Source organism: Pongo pygmaeus, chromosome 14, assembly GCF_028885625.2.
Source record: "Pongo pygmaeus isolate AG05252 chromosome 14, NHGRI_mPonPyg2-v2.0_pri, whole genome shotgun sequence".
Classification (NCBI taxonomy): domain Eukaryota; kingdom Metazoa; phylum Chordata; class Mammalia; order Primates; family Hominidae; genus Pongo; species Pongo pygmaeus.
Genome location: NC_072387.2, coordinates 110,018,118 through 110,039,257, shown reverse-complemented (window position 1 = coordinate 110,039,257; position 21,140 = coordinate 110,018,118). Strand labels below are relative to the sequence as shown.

Below are 21,140 nucleotides of genomic sequence, written 5' to 3'. Positions count from 1 at the left end.
AAAAGCTTATAAAATAAGGATATAAAGAAAACATTTTTGTACAGTTATACAGTGTTTGCATTTTATGCTGTTTTATTATTAAAGAGTCAAAGAGTAAACCCGGGCGTGGTGGCTCACGCTTGTGATCCCAGCACTTTGGGAGGCCGAAGCAGGTGGATTACCTGAGGTCAGGAGTTCAAGACCAGCCTAGCCAACACGGTGAAACCCCATCTCTACTAAAAATACAAAAATTAGCCGAGCATGGTGACACATGCCTGTAATCCTAGCTACTGGAGAGGATGAGGCAGGAGAATGGCTGGAACCTGGGAGACAGAGGTTGCAGTGAGCCAAGATTGCGCCACTGCACTCTAGCTTGGCCAACAGAGCAAGACTCTGTCTCAAAAAAAAAAGAAAGAGTCAAAGAGTAAAGACAAAATTTAAAAGTTTATAATTTAAAAAAGTTATGATATGCTAAGGTTAATTTATTATTGAAGAAAGAAAACTATTTTTCTATAAATGTAGTGTAGCCTAAGTGTACAGTGTTTATGAAGTCTACAGTAGTGACAGTAATGTCCTAGGCCTTCGATCACTCCCTGACTCACCCAGACCAGCTTCCAGTCCTGCAAGCTCCATTCATTTTTTATCTTTTATACTATATTTTTACTGTACCTTTTCTGTGTTTAGATATACTTTTATACACAAATACTTACCATTGTGTTACAATTGCCTACAGTATTTAGTACAGTCACATGCTGTACAGGTTTGTAGCACAGGAGGAATAGGCTATACCATATAGGTGTGTACTAGGCTGTATCATCAAGGTTTGTGTAAGTACATTCTGTGATGGTCACACAATATTGAACTCACCTAACGATGCATTTCTCAGAACATATCCCTGTCATTAATCGATGGACCCTACCAAAGGGTCCCATTATCAAAAGTAATATGAGACAATGAGAAACAATGCTTGCATTAGTATTCAACTACTTATATTTCATGCCATAAAGATTTAATAATTTACATTCTTTCCCCATGGGATTTTTTTCTACTCATTCATAACATTACTACTAAAAAAATCCCTGCTGTGGGCCAGGCGTGGTGGCTCACGCCTGTAATCCCAGCACTTTGGGAGGCCGGGGCAGACAGATCACCTAAGGTCAGGAGTTCAACACCAGCCTGGCCAACATGGTGAAACCCCATCTCTACAAAAATACAAAAATCAGCCAGGCATGATGGCAGGTGCCTGTAATCCCAGCTACTCAGGAGGCTGAGGCGGCAGAATCGCTTGAACCCAGGAGGCAGAGGTTGTAGTGAGGTGAGATCACGCCACTGCACTCCAGCCTGGACAACAAAGCAAGACTCTGTCTCAAAAAAAAAAAAAAGGCCTGCTGTTGTTAAAAGTGCCAAATAAAAGTATATCTGCTTTATGCTAAACCTTCTTTTGTTTGTATCCAATTAGCATTAGCCTATCTTTCATTTTTGTCAAACTTTCAGCTGAACACGTTGAAGCATTTAGGAAAGGTTAAACAATTGTAGCATTCCCTTAGTGATACTGAAGTTACGCTGCGGGAAAGTGCTCTCATAAGGGAGCATTGTGTAAACATTTCATTAATCTTTGACTCAAACTTTCTCATGCTTTGCTTAAATCTACTTGGTGACCAGCAATCAGCCTGGCAATTTTTCTGTCTAAGTTTTTAAAGCTATGAAAAGAAAATACTTAAGAGACATATAGAAGATACTGTGATACTGTCATTTTGCTTAACACAACAGTGAACAAGTAAACAGTTTTTAAACTTGAATGTATCTTGTGCAGGCCAAGAAAAAAAGCCTGTATGTCTCACTTTTTCTGCCTGACCCAAAATTAAGTCCTGATTTAAACAAAGCAAAAACATACTTACAGAACTAGCATCAACATCACTGTGGATGGCAACTGTCTTAATGCCCATCTTCTTGCAAGTTCTAATAACCTATTTTAAAATATATTAATGTCTATTAATAGTGATTCACACTTAAAAGGGTTTAATAATAAACAATTTCATAGAGTAAAATGGAAAATAAGACAAAAATTCTACTCACCCGACACGCAATTTCTCCTCTATTAGCAATAAGAATTTTATCAAAAGTCTGAAGAGAGAAAAAACACATTCATTTGAAATTTACTCTTAAACCAATGGTTTAAGACCAAAAAACATCAAGATTTTCCAACATTAACACTGAATATAATCCTAATAAACATTACTTCCTAGAGTAACATTAAATACTATATTACTTAGAGTAATATTAAATGTACTATAAATACTTAGGGTAATATTAAAGTAGGTTATTAAATAGTATAATCGTTTACAACCAGGGAACTACAAAATTCATCTGATATGATCGGCTTCTATAATTACTTTGTTAAAGCATAGTAGGTTAATGTATTCACAATGGGGGTATTTACATATTCTGTAGCCAAAAGAAAATCTTCAAATGATATTTCAGACACTAAAAGACTTTGGTCAAGCCCGGGCGCAGTGGTTCATGCCTGTAATCCCAGCACTTTGGGAGGCCGAGGCAGGTGGATCACGAGGTCAGGAGCTCGAGACCAGCCTGACCAACACGGTAAAACCCCATCTCTACTAAAAATACAAAAAGGCTGGGCACGGTGGCTCACGCCTGTAATCCCAGCACTTTGGGAGGCCAAGGTGGGTGGATCACGAGGTCAGGAGATCGAGACCATCCTGACCAATATGGTGAAACCCTGTCTCTACTAAAAATACAAAAAAAAAAAAAAAGGAGCTGGGTCTAGTGGTACGTGCCTGTAATCTCAGCTACTCGGGAGGCTGAGGCAGGCGAATGGCTTGAACTCGGGAGACGGAGACTGCAGTGAGCTGAGATTGCGCCACTGCACTCCTGCCTGGCGACAAAGCGAGTCTCCATCTCTAAATAAATAAATAAATAAATAAATAAGTAAAATACAAAAATTAGCCGGGGTGGTGGTGCATGCCTGTAATCCCAAGTGCTGGTAACCCCAAGTAATCTTAGCTACTTGGGAGGCTGAGGCAGGAATCACTTGAACCTGGGAGGCGGAGGATGCAGTGAGCTAAAATCGTGCTACTGCACTCCAGCCCGGGTGACAGAGCAAGACTCCGTCTCAAAAAAAAATTTTTTTAATTACAAAACAAAAAAAAAACACTTTGGCCAAAATTACTTGACAATTTATTTTCTAAATTCTGGGAAATTCTAAGTGTCATGAGTTGTTTTCAAAGGAAAGTCTGATACTAAGTAAGTATAATTTATCTGCCATCTCTGTTGGGACAGGGCATATTTTCAGTAACTCAGAATAGGTACCAATTGTGCATATATCCAAAAATGCCCAGACTAAGCAGATTACACCATTTGAATACAATGTTAAGTTTGAATAAACACCAAATTTTGAAGCAGCTGAGACCAAACGGTAGAGAAGTTGTATATCCTGTGTTTATCTAGAGACCTAAACCCAAGTCCAGCTTTGCCACTAATGACCTATTTAAGTAAATCAATCTCTGTAGGCCTTGATTTCCACATAAACTGGTAGCACTCAAATGGAAAGTTATTTAGTAAGGTTTTCTTCCTACTCTAAAATTGTACAAGCTAATCGTTTTTAAAAACACACCATTCCAAGTAATTTGGATGTAACACACATTAGCACACGGTAATTTCTGTATTTGTGAATTATTTTTAAGTTCAATGGAACTACAGAAAAAAAGTGTTAGTTATATTTCTAAAAGAAGAGTTAGAGTTATATATGATCTTTTAAAAAGTACTCTTATATAACCTAGAGCAGTTTGTTTGCTGGTTTGTTTTTTGAGATGGAGTCTCACTCTGTCGCCCAGGCTGGAGTGCAGTGGTACGATCTCAGCTCACTGTAACCTCCGTCTCCCAGGTTCAATATATTCTCCTGCCTCAGCCTCCTGATAGCTGGGATTACAAGTGCGCACCACCAAGCCCAGCTAATTTCTTTGTATTTTTAATAGAGATGGGGTTTCCCCATGTTGGTCATGGCTGGCCTCGAACTCCTGACTTCAGGTGATACGCCTGCCTCGGCCTCCCAAAGTGCTGGGATTACAAGCCTGAGCCACCACGCCCGGCCTAGAGCAGTATTTTAACATACAGGAAAAAGTTCAGAATCTCAGAAGTGAAAAAAGCTTGCTAGGTCTTGGTTTAACCTTTACATCATATATGTCTTAACTCCACCAACCCAAGGCAAGCCCCTGCCTTAAAAATAGGTAAACTTCTAATGTGATAAAACTCGAAGCCACTCAGAGCCTTGCTCACACCTCAGGTCTGAGAATGCAAAATCATCTACTTTTCTGTATTTAAATGGTTATAGTAAACCCCTCTTAAGCAGTAAGCATATCCTGAGAACATAATGTTTACACTTTCTTAAATGGGTTTTAAAATGTGATGTTAATATTAACTGTGAAACAGACCACATCTGATAATCACCACAAACACCACTCCTAGAAATTATATATTAAGCAATTGTTACAGCGAATACAACAAATCATGATAACACTGGAAGAATTAAGTAAGAATCCCCATTCTAATTTCTGTTCAAGCAGCAGAATGGTCATTAGGAGTCAGTCTGCAGCCAAGCCACCCAGGCTGAACTCCCAACATTCTATGTTCTCCTCCTGTGTGTCCTGCTATGAACAAGTCACCCTTCTTGCCTCTCATTTCCTAGTATGTAAAATAAGGGTAAAAACAGCACCTGCCACAAGAGATTATGAGAATGATTTGAATTAACACTCTTAAAGTGTTTAGAATAATGTCTAGCATGTAATATATACTCATTCAGCATTAGCTATGGCTACTGTTCTTCACCCCTTTGGGCTACATGCCAGACTGTTACGAATTTAGGAGTGTGCCCCTATCTGTCTAACTGGGGAAAAGCTATAACAAAACAAATACCTGCACCTGACACATCTTCTCTGTTAAGGGCTATTAATGTATTACCAATTAGTGCATAAAACCCAATAAAACTAATCATATCAATTAATCTTCCATACATAAAATTTTCTTTTAAATAAATCATAGATGCATACAATTCAGAATTTTTAAAGTACAAAAGGGGATACACTGAAGAGACACCCAAGTCCCTGCCCAAAAGGCAACCACTGTTACTGGTCTCCTATATATTCTTCCAGGTAGGCTATGCCTATAAAAGAATATGCATACAAATCAATTAAACCCAACCTTAAAACCGCCCCTCTGCATCAACAATTACAGGTAAATATCAAGTGCATTTGGCAACTTCAAAGTAAAATATGGCACAAACACAACAAATTGTGTTAAGTGCTCTAATAAGGCTTTGTGCAGGATGCTACACACAGAGAAGGGAGCACATGAACAGCATGTGTAAAGGCCGTGACACTGGAAGAAGAGGGTAGCACTAAAGAACTACAAGGAATTCTCAATATGACTGAAGCGCATGGTATGCTTAGGAGAGTTGTAGCAAATAAAGCTAGGATAAAAAAAAGTCCAGATGATGGAAGGACTCATATGCCATTCAAAGAACCGGGACTTGATCCTATATGTGGAGAGTCACTCATAAGGCACCCTGAAGACACTCAAGAAAAAACAACTATAAATTAGGATCCTGGATCCTTGAAGATAGATGAGATTTCAGGTACCAGAAGAGATAATGAAGAACTTTGGCAGTAGCTGCTCTATGACTGTAATAATAATGTCATCTGAAGTAAAAGATTTCCTAAGGATCTTTTTTGTTGTTGTTATTTTTCTCTTAACCCATTCTCTCTCTACCCCTCCTTCTTCCTTTCCCTTCCCTAGGTTTAGATGCTCTCTCCCAGGCTCTAACTCCATAGCTAGCACCACACTCCATTCAGAGACCAAGAGGACGGAGCTGGCCCTGCACTGGGTACTTGTTGAAATGACGGCAGAACTCTGGACACTGGGTCACTTGCCCAACTCTTCTGAGAAAGGATACAGCACAATGGGTAAGTCCACCAGCTCTGGAAAAGGACAGGCATGAGTTTACACCCAGCTACTCACTATCCATGGGCTTTGAGTCTTGCTTTCCAAATGTGCAAAACTCAGTTAAGGACATTAAGCAGCCGACATTTAGGACATGTTTTGTATACAGCAGGCACTGTGATGAATCCCTTCTGTGCATTATCTCATCTATCAGGTAATGGCTATGACAACAATATTTAGCATAATAATCCCACGAAGTCAGTTCTGATAATATCTCCGTTTTACAAATAAGAAAACTAAGGCTTGATGAGGCCAAATCACTTGCCTTAAATCACTTACAAAGTTCACTAGTGGTAAAGTCAGAGAGTTCACATCCAGGTATTCATGTCAGAAATATCATGATATAATGTGATCAGAGTATAACAATGCAAGCTCTAAACACTATGTTATTAATAACACCTAAGATCACTTTTTTTTTTCTTAAGAGACGGGGTTTTGCTCTGTTACCCAGGTTGATATGGAGCTCTTGGTCTCAAGGAATCCCGTGTCTCGGCCTCCCAAAGCACAGGGACTGTAGGCGTAAGCCACTGAGCCCAGCCAGTTCACATTAGTGTGAAAGGAACAACATAGTACTGCACTGGCTCACACTAACTTAAGGCCAACTGAAACTTAATGTTCTTGATCCAAGCAAGCTACCATAAGTTAAATCTTCCTTATTCTCATGAACATACATAAGACAACAAGTTAGCTTGTTAAAACTCAAGTTTAAAAAAATAACGTTTTCAGTAATGATTCAATTTCACCTGGATAATTTGCACATGATATAAGTCACTGATAAAATGTGCAATAAGAAATGAGTTAATAACAGATTCAAACGAGAATCAATTTATTTAACAAATATGTATTACACCAAAGACCAAGTCTACTTGCACTTGGGACAGTAGGTATAAACAAACCAGGTCAGTATTTAATGAATGGTTACAAGGACAGCAGGAATCCAGGAAGGAGAAAGGTCTGATTAAGTGCAGCCCTCAAGTGAAGGGTGAAGCGACCAACTTAGTCTGAACATGTACCTGTACTATGAATAGGTGCCAAAGAATATTCATCACTCACTGAGGGAAACAGTTTCTCCACAGTCACCTTAGGCAAGGGCACAGCAAAGGAGACGGCAAAGATAGCAGGGAGCAGAATTGATTTCAGAATTTATGACGAAACATGCTTAGTGAATTCCAAGGAGATTCCACTTCTACACCCTTTATCCCTCGTATCTCTTTAAATGTGCTAAACCTGGGCCAGGCACGGTAGCTCACACCTACAATGCCAGCACTTTGGGAGGTGGAGGCAGGTGGATCACCTGAGGTCAGGAGTTCAAGACCAGCCTGGCCAACATGGTGAAACTCCATCCCTACTAAAAATACAAAAAAAAAATTAGCCGGATGTGGTGGTGTGTGCCTGTAATCCCAGCTACTCGTGAGGCTGAGGCAGGAGAATCGCTTGAACTCGGAAGGTGGAGGTTGCAGTGAGCCAAGATCATGCCACTGCACTCCAGCCTGGGTGACAGAGCGAGACTCTGTCTCAAAAATAAATAAATAAATGTGCTAAACCCAGACGGTCACACACATTTATTTATTTTTAGTAATTACCAGTGGTCACCAATGTGGGAGATCAGTTAGCTATTTCTGTAACTTCACTATGAGGTTATAATGAAAGCAAGTACCAGACCAAACTCTGTCCACACATACAAACATTTATTAACACATAAAAAGAATCATAAAACCTGCTTGATAAGTTCAGTGAAATCCTAACTTCCTGTACTTTGTAAGGCTCCAAAAGACCGCAAGAAAGGCTCACCATAGGCAAAAAAAAACAATATTCTGATTTGGCTAACCATACTGTCAGACTAAGCCACCAAGAATCCACCAGACAAGTGGCTGAACACAGAACAATTCATTTAGGGATCGGGCCCGAGTATTATCCTTAAAGGTAAAGAATTAAAGGCCAACTACATTATTATATTCTAATAGTACAAAGGCACAGAATTTCCCTAAATAGCCAATAACATATATTGACGAATATCACAAACTTCCTCAATGACAGCCCATTTCTTTTTTTCTTTTCTTTCTTTTTTTTTTTTTTGAGACAGGATCTCGCCCTGTAGCCTAGCAGTCTGGAGTACAGTGGTGTAATCATGGCTCACCGAAGTCCTGACTTCCTGGGCTCAAGTGATCCTCCCACCTTAGCTTCCTGTGTAGCTGGAACTACAGGTGCACGCCACCACATCCAGCTAATTTTTGTGGGTTTTTTTTTTTTTTTTTTTTGGTAGAGACAGGGTTTCGCCAGGCTGGTCTCAAGCAATCCACTGGCCTCGAACTCCCAAAGTGCTGGGATTACAGGCGTGGGCCATCACACCTGGCTGATAGCCCACTTCTAATAGTTATTACACTAATGAGGAAGGCTACCAGTGTTTATAAGGAGAAAGATGGCTGAACCGTTTGTAGTATTCCACCCCTCTAGAATGTGGCCTCTTCAACAAATGTTAGTTAACCACTCTTAAGAGTGTAGCCACTTAGGATAGCTGATTACTTCGAGATTGGAATGCAACACATGGATACATGAACCCCAAAGCATATCACCTATGATGAAGATTTTAAATTAAACTACAGCTTTCATAACAGGGAGTTTATCATAACTAATTCAACAGACCTGCACTATCCAATATAGTAGCCACTGGCCACATGAGATTATTGGGCTCTTCAAATGTGGCTAATCAAACTGAGATATGCCAGAGGTGTAAAATATACACTGGATTTAGAAGACTTAGGGCCCAAAAAAAAGAATCTAAGGTGTCTTGTTAATACTTTTTATACTGATTATGTACTTAAATAACATTTTAGATATTGAAATATTATTAATTTCACCTGTTTACTTTTTTTTAATGTGGCTATTAGAAAATTGAAAATTGGCCAAGCGCAGCGGCTCATGCCTGTAATCCCAACACTTTGGGAGGCTGAGGCAGGAAGACATTTGAGGTCAGGAGTTCGAGACCAGCCTGCCCAACATGGTGAAACCCTGTCTCTACTAAAAATACAAAAATTAGCTGGGCATGGTGACGCACACCTGTAATCCCAGCTACTCGGGAGGCTGAGGCAGGAGAATTGCTTGAACCTGGGAGGCGGAGGTTGCAGTGAGCCAAGATCACGCCACTGCACTCCAGCCTGGGTGACAGAGCAAGACTCCATCTCAAAAATAAAAAAAAAAAAGAAAATTGAAAATTACATTTGCCCTGTGTATTAATTGGTTTTTACATTGCTATGAAGATACTACCCAAGACTAGGTAATTTATAAACAAAGGTTTAATTGACTCCCAGTTCCGCACGGCTGGGGAGTCTTCAGGAAACTTACAATCATGGCAGAAGGAAAGCAGGCACCTTCTTCACAAGGCAGCAGGGGAGAGTAGTGCAAAGGAGGAACTTCCAAACACTTGTAAGATCTTAAGATCCTGTGAGAACCAACTCACTATCATGAGAAAAACATGGAAGAAACTGCCCCCATGATCCAGTCACCTCCCTCCCTCAACACATGGGGATTACAGGTCGAGATGAGATTTGGATGGGGACAGAGCCAAAGCATATCATCCTGCAACTGTGTTTCACATTGTATTTCTACTGAACTGAAGATATGTAGACTCTTTCTTCCTCCAGGCCTCCAGATTCAAAAGAATCTGGAAAGCAGTATTGTGCACTTCAGCACATGATTCAGAAGATACCTCAGACATGTCATTCTCAAATAATCATTCCTGTCAGTTGTATTTTGATGACATTCACCTTGAACAATCCCTTCTTAACCAAAACTCCCACCCACTTCGATGCCTTCATTGCCATGAAGGCATGAAACCATATTTTATTTCCAATCACTTCTCCTAGTCCCTACAAGGCTCAAACATTATCGTAATAGCATTTTAATTAGAAACCCCTTGTCCTGAAATTTATAATATACAAAATTACCTTCAATCTAAATCAATCATATAGGCCGGGCACAGTGGCTCACGCCTGTAATCCCAGCACTTTGGGAGCCCGAGGCAGGCAGATGACCTGACGTCAGGAGTTTGAGACCAGCCTGGCCAACATGGTGAAACCCTGTCTCTACTAACAAACACAAAAATTAGACGGGTGTGGTGGGGCACACCTGTAATCCCAGCTACTCAGGAGGCTGAGACAGGAGAATCTCTTGAAGCCGGGAGGTGGAGGTTGCAGTGAGCTAAGATCACACCACTGTACTCCAGCCTGGGCAAAAGAGCAAGACTCCGTCTCACAAATAAATAAATAAATAATATAAATATTAAGTAAATGAGGCCAGGTGTACTGTGGCTCATGCCTGAAATCTCAGCACTTTGGGAAGCTGAGGCAGGTGGATCACCTGAGGTCAGGAGTTCGAGACCATCCTGGCCAACATGGCAAAATCCCATCTCTACTAAAAATACAAATGTTAGCCGGGTGCAGTGGTGGGCGCCTGTAATCCCAGCTACTCAGGAGGCTGAGGTGGGATAATTGTTTGAACCTCAGAGGCGTACGTTGCAGTGAGCCTAGATCACACCACTGCACTCCAGCCTGGGTGACAGAGCGTGACTCTATCTCAAAAAAAAAAGTATTAAGTAAATGAAAGAAAAACTCAATAGTTTAATTAAATCTCTCAACTGCCCAGTCTTTAAGAACAAGTGTTTTCTCAGTTATTCTGCTGAAAACAAAGGAAACATATTGTAAATGCATTCAATTTTTGCTAAAGATATAAATACAAAATTAAAAAGATTCAGACTGTGGCCCACAATGAAAAACAGAATACCTAAAGACTGAGCACCTATAGAAACATATAATGCTAGAGTGATCAATGACCGCACAGCCTTAACAAAATCTCATCTGTCCACTGAACACAGTGTGGAGACAAGAAAGTAAAACCATGATAAGTTAGTTGTTGAGAGTATCTTTTAAATACTTACTTTTTCATTAGGATCATATCCCACTGAACCAAGATTACGGGACACCATTAAGCACTGTCTTGAATAGTATGGAACATGCTACAAAAAAAGGAAAGCAAAATAAGTTGCAAATACTTCATGGGCTTTAGAACATTTTTTCAGGATATTTCTTCCAGTTAGGTTCTAGCGAACGTGTTTGATCAATAAATGTAGTTCTAGGCAATATACCATAATTATAATTACAGAAGGGAAATCGTATCTACAGACACAGCCCGTTGGCATGTAAGAGAAACCAAAAGCATCAAAACAATCTCCAGAAAAGCAAAACAAGAATTGTCTAGGGGCCAAGCAAATCTGAAGAAAGCCTTTCTGATCATGCAAAAGGATAGAGCAGGGTCAGAAATGTCACAGACCACACAGAACTTTTAAAAACACAAAACGAGAGTCTTGGTCTCAAGGAGCTTCAAATTTAACAGTGGCCAGAACATAATAAAATATTATTTTTATATTTGCTGATGTCTTCAGCATGATTTCTTATTTCACATTTTCTGGTACAAAAGTGGTTTGGCTGATAAATATGAAAAAGCAATACCAGTAATCAAGGATATTTCTCATTCATTGAACTGTTTGTGAAGAAAGCATATCTTAATGCTTAAAAACATTAAGAAAAGTGACTAAGCCAGGCACAGTGGTACAGCCTGGAATCCCAGCTACTCAGGAGGCAGAGGTGGGAATATTACTTGAGCCCAAGAGTTTGAGGCAGCAGTGAGCCAAGATCACACCACTGTACTCCAGCCTGGGCAACAGAGCAAGACCCCACTGAAAAGAACGAAAAGAAAGGAGAAAAAGAAAAGAGATAGAGAGACACAGAGAGAGAGACAGAGAGAGAGAGAACTTCCCAGTAGTCACTGTTAAAGCTAGATGGAAAAAATGGAGGAAAAAATCAGCAAAAGGCAACCAACAGGTACCACCTCTTAGAACTTTCTAAGATGATAGCGACTCAAATAAGAAACAAAATGTTTTTATAGCAACATTTTTAAATGAACTGAAAAATTTGTACAACTATTTTTTAAAGAGTCGGGCACCATGGCTCACGCCTGTAATTCTAGCACTTTGGGAGGCCGAGGCAGGCGGATCACCTGAGGTCAGGAGTTTGCAACCAGACTGGCCAAAACGTCGAAACCCCGTCTCTACTAAAAACACACACACAAAAAGAAATTAGCAAGGCATGGTGGCACACACCTGTAGTCCCAGCTACTCAGGAGCCTGAGGTAGACGAATTGCTTGAACCCAGGAGGCAGAGGTTGCTGTGAGCCTAGATCGTGCCATTGCACTCCAGCCTGGGCAACAAGAGCGAAACTCCTCAGAAAAAATTAATTAATTAATTAATTAATTTAAAAATGTAATCTCTGTACAAAAGTGGAGACAAAAGATACAAAAAGATATAGTTTATAAAATAAAACCTTTATCAAGTAAAAGACCAAGAACAAGAAGGAACTGTGAACGGGAAATTATTACTGTGTCCCTATTAAAGATCAAGACCATCTCTCATATATTCCATATATTCCTTCAAGCATAACTGTGAGTTAAAAAGAGTATTATCCCCAATTTTATGATAAAGTTGAGTCCCAAGGACTTTAACTTTTCAAAGGTCACAGGCTGAGGCTGTAATGGTTATAAGATTTAAGCACAGATTGGTCAAGAGCTTTCTGAAGTTTTTTATTTCTAGATAAGAAAAACAGTGGCAATTCCCACATAAACACTAATATCTACTCAAAGATATGATGTTGTTCCACAGAGCTTGCACACATGTGAACTTGTAATAATGTGGCCTAAAGCTGTAAAAAGCATAGATGCCTCCCGGTTAGCCAGTAACCAGAAGTAGAACTCGGGCCGGGCACGGTGACTCATGCCTGTAATCCCAACACTTTGGGAGGCCGAAGCGGGCAGATCACTTGAGGTCGGGAGTTCGAGACCAGCCTGACCAACATGGAGAAACCCCATCTCTACTAAAAATACAAAATTAGCTGGACGTGGTGGTGCATGCCCATAATCCCAGCTACTCAGATGGCTGAGGCAGGAGAATCGCTTGAACCCGGGAGGTGGAGGTTGCGGTGAGCCGAGATTGTACCGTTACACTCCAGCCTGGGCAAAAAGAGCGAAACACTGTCTCAACAAAAAAAAAAAAAAAAAGAAGAAGAAGTAGAACTCGTACAAGCAAACACAACTATAACAGAACAACTACCAATGTGAACCATTCCCACAACAAGTGTGAACTGGTTTGGAGTCAGCCCAATACAGGCTCTGTTCCTGTTTCCTCCTGGGAGACATTCATGGAAGGTCAAAAATGAAGAATCAGGTCAACACTCAGACCATTTGTGTAAAGCCACAACATAAAGTTTATTTTCTAAGTGCAGGAAAACCTTTGTAGAAGTCTGCTAATTTGGACCTCTACACAGAATTTTAACGTTTGTTGGTTTTGTTAAGCATGTAACAAACTGGCTACACGCCCAGTCCAAAATTCTTTGTAAGGTATTTCCTAGCAACAAAGATTCTGAGAAAGAACTTTAATCAATTCTGTTTATAAAGACTAGCCAATCACAGCCAAAAGGAGAAAGGTCAGGGTGTGCAAAATGACTCCCCAATAACATACTGCCATTGGTTCTCTCCCACAGGAATAATGATTTCCTATATTTTCCACACATAGAAAAGAAATGCCTGCAAATGGCTTGGCACATAGGAAGTGTCATTGACCCTCAGAGTCACAAGACTTGGGTCAACTCTCAGCTGTGAGTCATTGAGCTAATCATTTCTCTGGGCCCCCGTTTCCATTTACCAAATGTAGGTGATGACACCTCCCTGATTTCCTAGGGAGTTGTTAAAAGGATCAAATGAGTTTTTATAAACAGTAAAGTGCCAAAAAATGTAAGGTTTTACATGAAAACTAAATCCAAATACGAAACTGTCACCTTCTTTCTTAAAATTATACCAGAACCACTTGGGAATTACCATTAGAGAATAATATAGTCAATAAGTGTTCTGGTCTAGACTCAGATTCTGACCTGGATTCGAATCTTGGCTCTGACATTTCCTAGATATGTAGAAAGTTTCTTCATTTGTACACTGGGGATAATAATAGTACTTATCTAGGTCACAATGCTGCTATGAGGATTAAATGAGAATGTCTAACATGGCTAGCACAGTCCTGCATATATTATCATCAGCACACAATAACTTAAACAAAAAGTGGGGGAAATGGTAGGCTTTTAGACAAACTGGATGCATGCCTTCCAGCCACTGCAAAAAGGGAAACAAATCCTGTTTGCAGTGGCTGGAAAAAAATCCTTTCTTAAGATTAGATAGCACCAGCCGGGCACAGTGGCTCACGCCTGTAATCCCAGCACTTTGAGAGGCCGAGGCAGGTGGATCACAAGGTCAGGAGATTGAGACCATCCTGGTTAACACAGTGAAACCTTGTCTCTACTAAAAATACAAAAAATTAGCCAGGCATGGTGGCGGGCGCCTGTAGTCCCAGCTACTCGGGAGAATGGTGTGAACCCGGGAGGCAGAGGTTGTAGTGAGCTGAGATCACGCCACTGCACTCCAGTCTGGGTGACAGAGCAAGACTCCACCTCAAAAAAAAAAAAAAAATTAGATAGCACCTACTTTCATAAGCAAGATGTGGCCTCACGTGGCAGTTAAAACTGGTAAATCCACTAGCAAACATCTTAAAGAACAATCTGAACACTATTTCTGCCAAAACCAAAACTACTGTTGTTAACATACCCACAGTAGCATTCAGGTGAATAATACTAAATAACTCATTATCAGATAAATTCATTATCAGAATGCATTCTGCTTCGAAGAAGAAACTATCCTCAAAACTGGGTTAATGGAGCTATAAAACGACCTCACCAAGGTCAAAGTAAACATTAGTTTACTTCATCTTGCTTCATCTCTAAAATTCCAGGTGAAGGTCTTATCCATGTATTACGACACAGTATTTCATCGTGCATTGTAACAGAGCCCATGCCCTTCTCTGAAGACACTTAATTAAGTCTGGCTTTTTCCTGGAAGCACAGCTTTTCTTTCAAATAGACTATTTTGTCTTCAGGATCTTAGAGACTATTCCAATCTTCGGTGTCTGCCAAAAGCCAAGCTGAACACCTAATATTTCAGAGAGATGTTCAAGACTCAAGATTCTCCGGGCTCTGCCTCTGTACTAAGCTCAAGCACCAAGAAACTATACATGTCAACTCTAGAGCTCCATCATCCCACCCTTGACTCTTCAGCCAGGCCATTCTTCCCCATCCCGCTGTAGCAGATGTTGTCAGTGGCCACTCAGATCCTCTCTAACTGCTGTGTTGACAATTAACGGCTCACACCTGCCCCCTCATCTCGACCATGTTCCTGAACTATACAGTTCTCCATCAAGCCTGAGAGCTCCCCCCACCCTGCCTGGCCAAGGGCTGACTAACACTGCATTCAAAAGGCCAGTCCCAGCACCTCACGGTGGGGTTTGATTAGGAGCACAATCCGTGCCCTAGAGCTGTTCCATCCAATATGGCAGCCACGAGCCACATTCAGATGTGCTCTAAGAGTAAACTACACACTGGATTTTGAAAACTTAGTACCCAGAAAATGTAAAAGACCTCATTAGTGAATTTTTACATTTACATATTCAAATAATACTTTGAATATTTGAATATATTAAGTAAAATATATTAATTTCACCTTATTTTACTTTTTTTGTTTTTTTTAAGAGATGGGGGTCTCACTATGTTTGCCCAGGCTGGACTGCAGTGACTACTTACAGGCACAATTATAGCCCATGGCAGCCTCTAACTCCTAGGCTCAAATGATCTTCCCACCTCAGCCTCCTAAGTAGCTGAGACTACACGTCCCTGCCACCACACCTAGCTTCGTTTTACTTTTTTGTTTTTGAGACAGGATCTCACTATGTTGCCCAGACTGAAGTATAGTGATAGGATCATAGCTCACCGCAGCCTTGAACTCCTGCATTCAAGCAATCCTCCCACCTCAGCCTCCTGAAAAGCTGGGACTATGGATGCATGCCACCATGCCCCACTAATTTTTTTATTTTTTGTAGAGACTGGGCGGGGGGGGGGGGGGGGGGCGCGGTTCTCACTATTTTCCCCAGGCTGGTCTTGAACTCCTGGCCTCAAGCGATCCTCCCACCTTGGCCTCTTTGCTTTACTTTGTTAACATAAGTATTAGAAGATTTTTGTTTGTTTGTTTTTTGAGACGGAGTCTCACTCTGTCGCCAGGCTGGAGTGCAATGGTGCCATCTCGGCTCACTGCAACCTCTGCCTCCCAGGTTCAAGCAATTCTCCTGTCTCAGACTCCTGAGTAGCTGGGATTACAGGCATGTGCCACCATGCCCGGCTAATTTTGTATTTTTAGTAGAGATGGGGTTTCTTCATGTTGGTCAGGCTGGTCTCGAACTCCCGACCTCAGGTGATCCACCTGCCTCGGCCTCCCAAAGTGCTGGGATTATAGGTATGAGCCACCGCGCCCGGACCATTCTTTTATTTTTTAATTAAGATGTAATTCACATACCATAAAATTTACCCTTTTAAAAAAGTATACAACTCAGTGGTTTTTAGTATATTCACAAGGCATGGAACCATGATGGCCACTGATTCCAGGACATTTTTTATCACCCCAAAAAGACACCCCTTAACTATGCACAGTCACTCCCATCCCCTCTCCTCCAGGCCCTGGGCAACCACTAATCTACTTTCTGTCTTCATGGATCAGTCTATTCTGGAGACTGCATATAAACACAATCATACAATAGCGACCTTGTGTGTCTACCCTTCAAAAGTCACTCTTAATTCCTTCCTTTCCCTGTTTGTACATACCTTACAGATACTGTAGGTTCAGCTCCAATTAATTATTGTTCAAAACAATTATTGCTCAAAAATGCTAACAATCATCTGATCCTTCACCATGTTAGCCAGAATGGTCTCAATCTCTTGACCTTGGGATCCGCTCGCCTTGGCCTCCCAAAGTACTGGGATTACAGGTGTGAGCCACTGCGCCCAGCCTCACTTCTTTTCTTAAACCCCATGAACCAACCTCTGCTTCCAAGTTTTCTTCTGCAGCATCCTCACCTCTCTCAGCCTTCGTAGAACTGGAGAGAGGGCCTTGCGCTGGATTAGGCTATGGCTTAAGGAAATGTTGTGGCTGGTTTGATCTTCTATCCAAACCACTAAAGCTTTTGCCATATCAGCAATAAAGCTGTTTCACTTTTTTAAATCAGTTGTGTGCTCACTGGAGTAGCACTTTTAATTTCCTTCCAGAACTTTTCCTTTGCATTCACAATTTGGCACAAGAGGCCCAGCTTTCAGTCTATCTTGGCTTTTGACAGGCCTTCCTCACTAAGCTTAATGATTTCTAGTTTTTGATTCAAAGTGAGAGATGTGTGACTCTTCCTTTCACTAGAACTCTTAGAGGGTTATTAATTGGCCTAATTTCAATATTGTTGTATCTCAGAGAATAGGGGGAGGCCTGAGGAGAGGGAGAGATATGGGGGAATAACTGGTTGGAGAAGTCAAAACACACACAGCATTTATCAATTATGTTTCTCCAACTTATATGGGCGTGGTTCACAGCACCCCAAAATATTTACAATAAGAATATCGAAGATCACTGATCACAGATCACCATAACAGACATAGTAATAATGAAAAAATTATCAAAATGTTTCACAGAGACACAAAGTAAGTATGTACTATTGGAAAGATGACACCAATACAGTTGCTCAAAGCAGGGTTGCCACAAACCCTCAATCTGTAAAAACAACAAAAAAAAGCAGTATCTGCAGGGCCAATAAAGCCAAGATATGAGGTATGTCTGTATCTGCCTTCAAACCCCACAGCAAGATACTGGCTCTAGCTCCAAAATGTATTCCAAGTCTGACCAGTTCACCAACTCCAGTGCCCTAGCGCAAGTTACCATCATCTCTAGCTTGGTCTTCTACAACAGCTTCCTGATGGGTCTCTCTGTTTTCACTCTTCCCACCCCAGTCCCCAGTCCTACTCCCACCCCTACTAAGACATTCGCTACATACTAGTCACAAACACCTTTTCCAAACATAAATTCAGTGTGCTTAAATGCCTCCAACCGGACTCTCATTAGTAAATTCCAAATAAAAGCCCCTGATGACTCTGTCCCGCCTACCCACTCCTCCTCCCTCATCTCCTGAGATCACCCCCTCATTCAGTTCACTCCAACCACAGCAGCCACATTCATCCCTTAATTATGCCAAATGCAATCTCCCCTTAGAGCTTTTGCCCTGGCACTCCTTGGTGTGCAGTGCTAGGCCCCCATACAGTCACATGGCTGGCTGGCTCAGTTTCCTGTCCAAATGCCACACGCTCAGAAATGTCCCCCATGGTCTCATTAGGTAACATCCCCAACTCAGCACCACTACCACTCTCTATCCCATTAACCTATCTTTTTCCTTCAAGAGCCCTTCTCACTCTCTGAACTTTTCTATTTATACGAGCACAGTCTCCTTACTCGAATGTAACCACAATGGGAGCAGAAACATTCACGATTATATTCCCAGCTCTAAGTAGCGTCTGACACATACTACGTGTAGGTGAATTGAACGGTAGCCCCTAAAATGATGTGTCCATGTCCTGGAACCTGTGATAAAGGGTCTTTGCTAATACAACAAAGTGAAGGATCTCGAGATGAAATCATCCTAGATCTTGTCATGGCCCTAAATCCAATGAAAAGTGTCTTTATAAAAGAATGAGAGGGAAAGACGCACAAGGAGGAGGAGGAGAAGGCAGCCACGTGGAGACAGAGGCAGAGACTGGAGTGATGCAGCCACCAGAAGCTCAAAGAGGCAAGAAAGGATTCTCCGCTAGAGCCGTCAGAGGAAGCATGGCCCTGCTCATGCCTTGATTTCAGACTTCAGGCCTTTAGTATCGTGGGAGAATGAATTTGTTGTTTTAAGCCACCAGGTTCATGGTCATTTGTACAGCAGCTCTAGGAAACCAAAGGTTTCTTGAATAAATAATACCAAAGAGAGGGCAGGCACGGTGGCTCACATCTGTAATCCCAGCACTTTGGGAGGCCGAGGCAGGCGGATCAATTGAGGTCAAGAGTTCGAGACCAGCCAGGCCGACATGGTGAAACCCCATCTCTACTAAAAATACAAAAATTAGCTGGGCATGGTGGCACATGCCTGTAATCCCAGCTACTCAGGAGGCTGAGGCAGGAGAATCACTTGAACCCGGGAGGCAGAGGTTGCCGTGAGCCGAGATCACACCACTGAACTCCAGCCTGGGCAACATGAGACTCCATCTCAAAAACAAACAAAGAATACCAAAGAGAGTATGCCACATGGATGCTGTATTAGGTTTTGTGAATGAAATCACAAAACTGTATCTTCCAACATTCTTTAAATTCACTTTTATTTTGATCTTATTAGGTTGATCCCATCAATTTGTGGGGTTTTTTCTAACGAAAATGTCAGTAGGCATTTAAAATAAACTAATTTTTGAAAGTTATGCAATATGCTTATCTTTCAAAAAATATAATTTTGCTTCAACTGTTTAAGAGTGTTGTCAAAACAATAGTAGTATTTTTTGTATATAACACTTTACCATGCTACTAAAATTATTCTCATTAAAGATCAAAGATCTTATCAAATTCTTTCACCAATCTTTTTTTTTTTTGAGACAGAGTTCGTTCTTGTTGCCCAGGCTGGAGTGCAGTGGCGCAGTCTCGGCTCACTGCAACCTCCACCTCCCGGGTTCAAGTGATTCTCCTGCCTCAGCCTCCCGAGTAGCTGAGATTATAGGCATGTGCCACCATGCCTGGCTAATTTTGTATTTTTAGTAGAGACGGGATTTCTCCATGTTGGTCAAGCTGGTCTTGAACTCCCGACCTCAGGTGATCTGCCTGCCTCGGCCTCCCAAAGTGCTGGGATTACAGGCATGAGCCACCATGCCCAGACTTTTTTTTGAGACAGGGTCTTGCTGTGTCACCCAGGCTGTAGTACATTGGTGTGATCACAGCTCACCGCAGCCTTGACCTCCTGGGCTCAAGTGATCCTCCCTCCTCAGCCTCCCAAGTACATAGAACCACAGGCACGTGCCACCACACCCAGCTAATTTTTATTTTATTTTATTTTGTAGAGATAGCCAGGGGTAGGGGGTGGTATCACTATGTTGCCTAGGCTGGTCTCAAACTCCTGAGCTCAAGAAATCCTCCCACTTTGGCCTCCCAAAGGGTTGGGATTGCAGGCGCGAGCTACCACACCTGGCCTCATCAATCTTTTATTCCTTAGCCTCTCTGCACCTGGGACATAGTTAGGGAATATGTTTTAATTTCTTTTTCTCTCCTCTGTACGTGCCATAGTACCTGGAACTTAGAAAATGCTCCACAAACACTTTATGAGTAAAGAGCTAGATCTCTAGACAAATGAATGAATGAATGCTAACTACTTCTTGAAATTTCTTTCCTAGGTTTGGTAACACTACACTACATTGGCTCCTCTCAAACCATACCTCTAACTCCTCTTGTCTCTTCTACCAAATCCTAATTTAGGGTTATAAGACGAAGCATTTATTCAATTAAATATTAACTGACTCACTATATCCTTCAGGGTTCACAGATTCTAACTCTAACTCTAGCCTTGTATCCCTGGCCCAAAAGCCACCCACTGATACCCTCTGTCTTCCCAGCACCTCAGCATGGCTCCTGTGGGCATCTAACTCCAGATACCTACAATGAAACACTATGTTTCCAGCCCCACCGAAAAAATGTTTCTTCCCAAATTCCTTTTTCATCCTTGTTCTCCCACCTACATTTTTTAAAGTTTGGAATAATTTAAACAAATCCTCTTCCCTCACTCTTCATCAAAAATGTCATCATCTTTTCCTTTTACTTAGAAAAGGACTAGGGCAGTTTTTACCTGTTCTGAACCTCTCAGGAACAGAATAAAATCCAAATGGTAGATGTATAAATATATAAATGTCTATAAACATTTTTTTACACCAGAAACTAGTTTCTGTAATAACCTCAGAAATTTTTTTTCCCAAATGGTTTGTCAGAAATTTATCAGCATGTTGGAAAGATTAACCTCCAGGCAATTCTAAAGCATTCAGATAAGCCTAAACATTCTTTTCCATATTTACTGATTACAAAAGAAAATAATGGTTTTCAAGTAACACAGGGCTTAAACATTCAA

General features: G+C 41.2%; 1 protein-coding gene across 2 annotated transcripts in view; it reads right to left on the bottom strand.

The window, feature by feature from the left end:
• PCCA (propionyl-CoA carboxylase subunit alpha) overlaps positions 1-21,140 on the bottom strand; it is a 454,909-nt gene that overhangs the window by 430,110 nt on the left and 3,659 nt on the right. For both annotated transcript variants that reach the window (XM_054445844.2, XM_054445846.2), the window contains exons 2-4: positions 10,928-11,005; positions 2,056-2,103; positions 1,878-1,946 (exon numbers count right to left, since the gene is read on the bottom strand). In XM_054445844.2, coding sequence (XP_054301819.1) covers positions 1,878-1,946; positions 2,056-2,103; positions 10,928-11,005 — 195 coding nt within the window. The remainder of the gene's footprint in view (positions 1-1,877; positions 1,947-2,055; positions 2,104-10,927; positions 11,006-21,140) is intronic.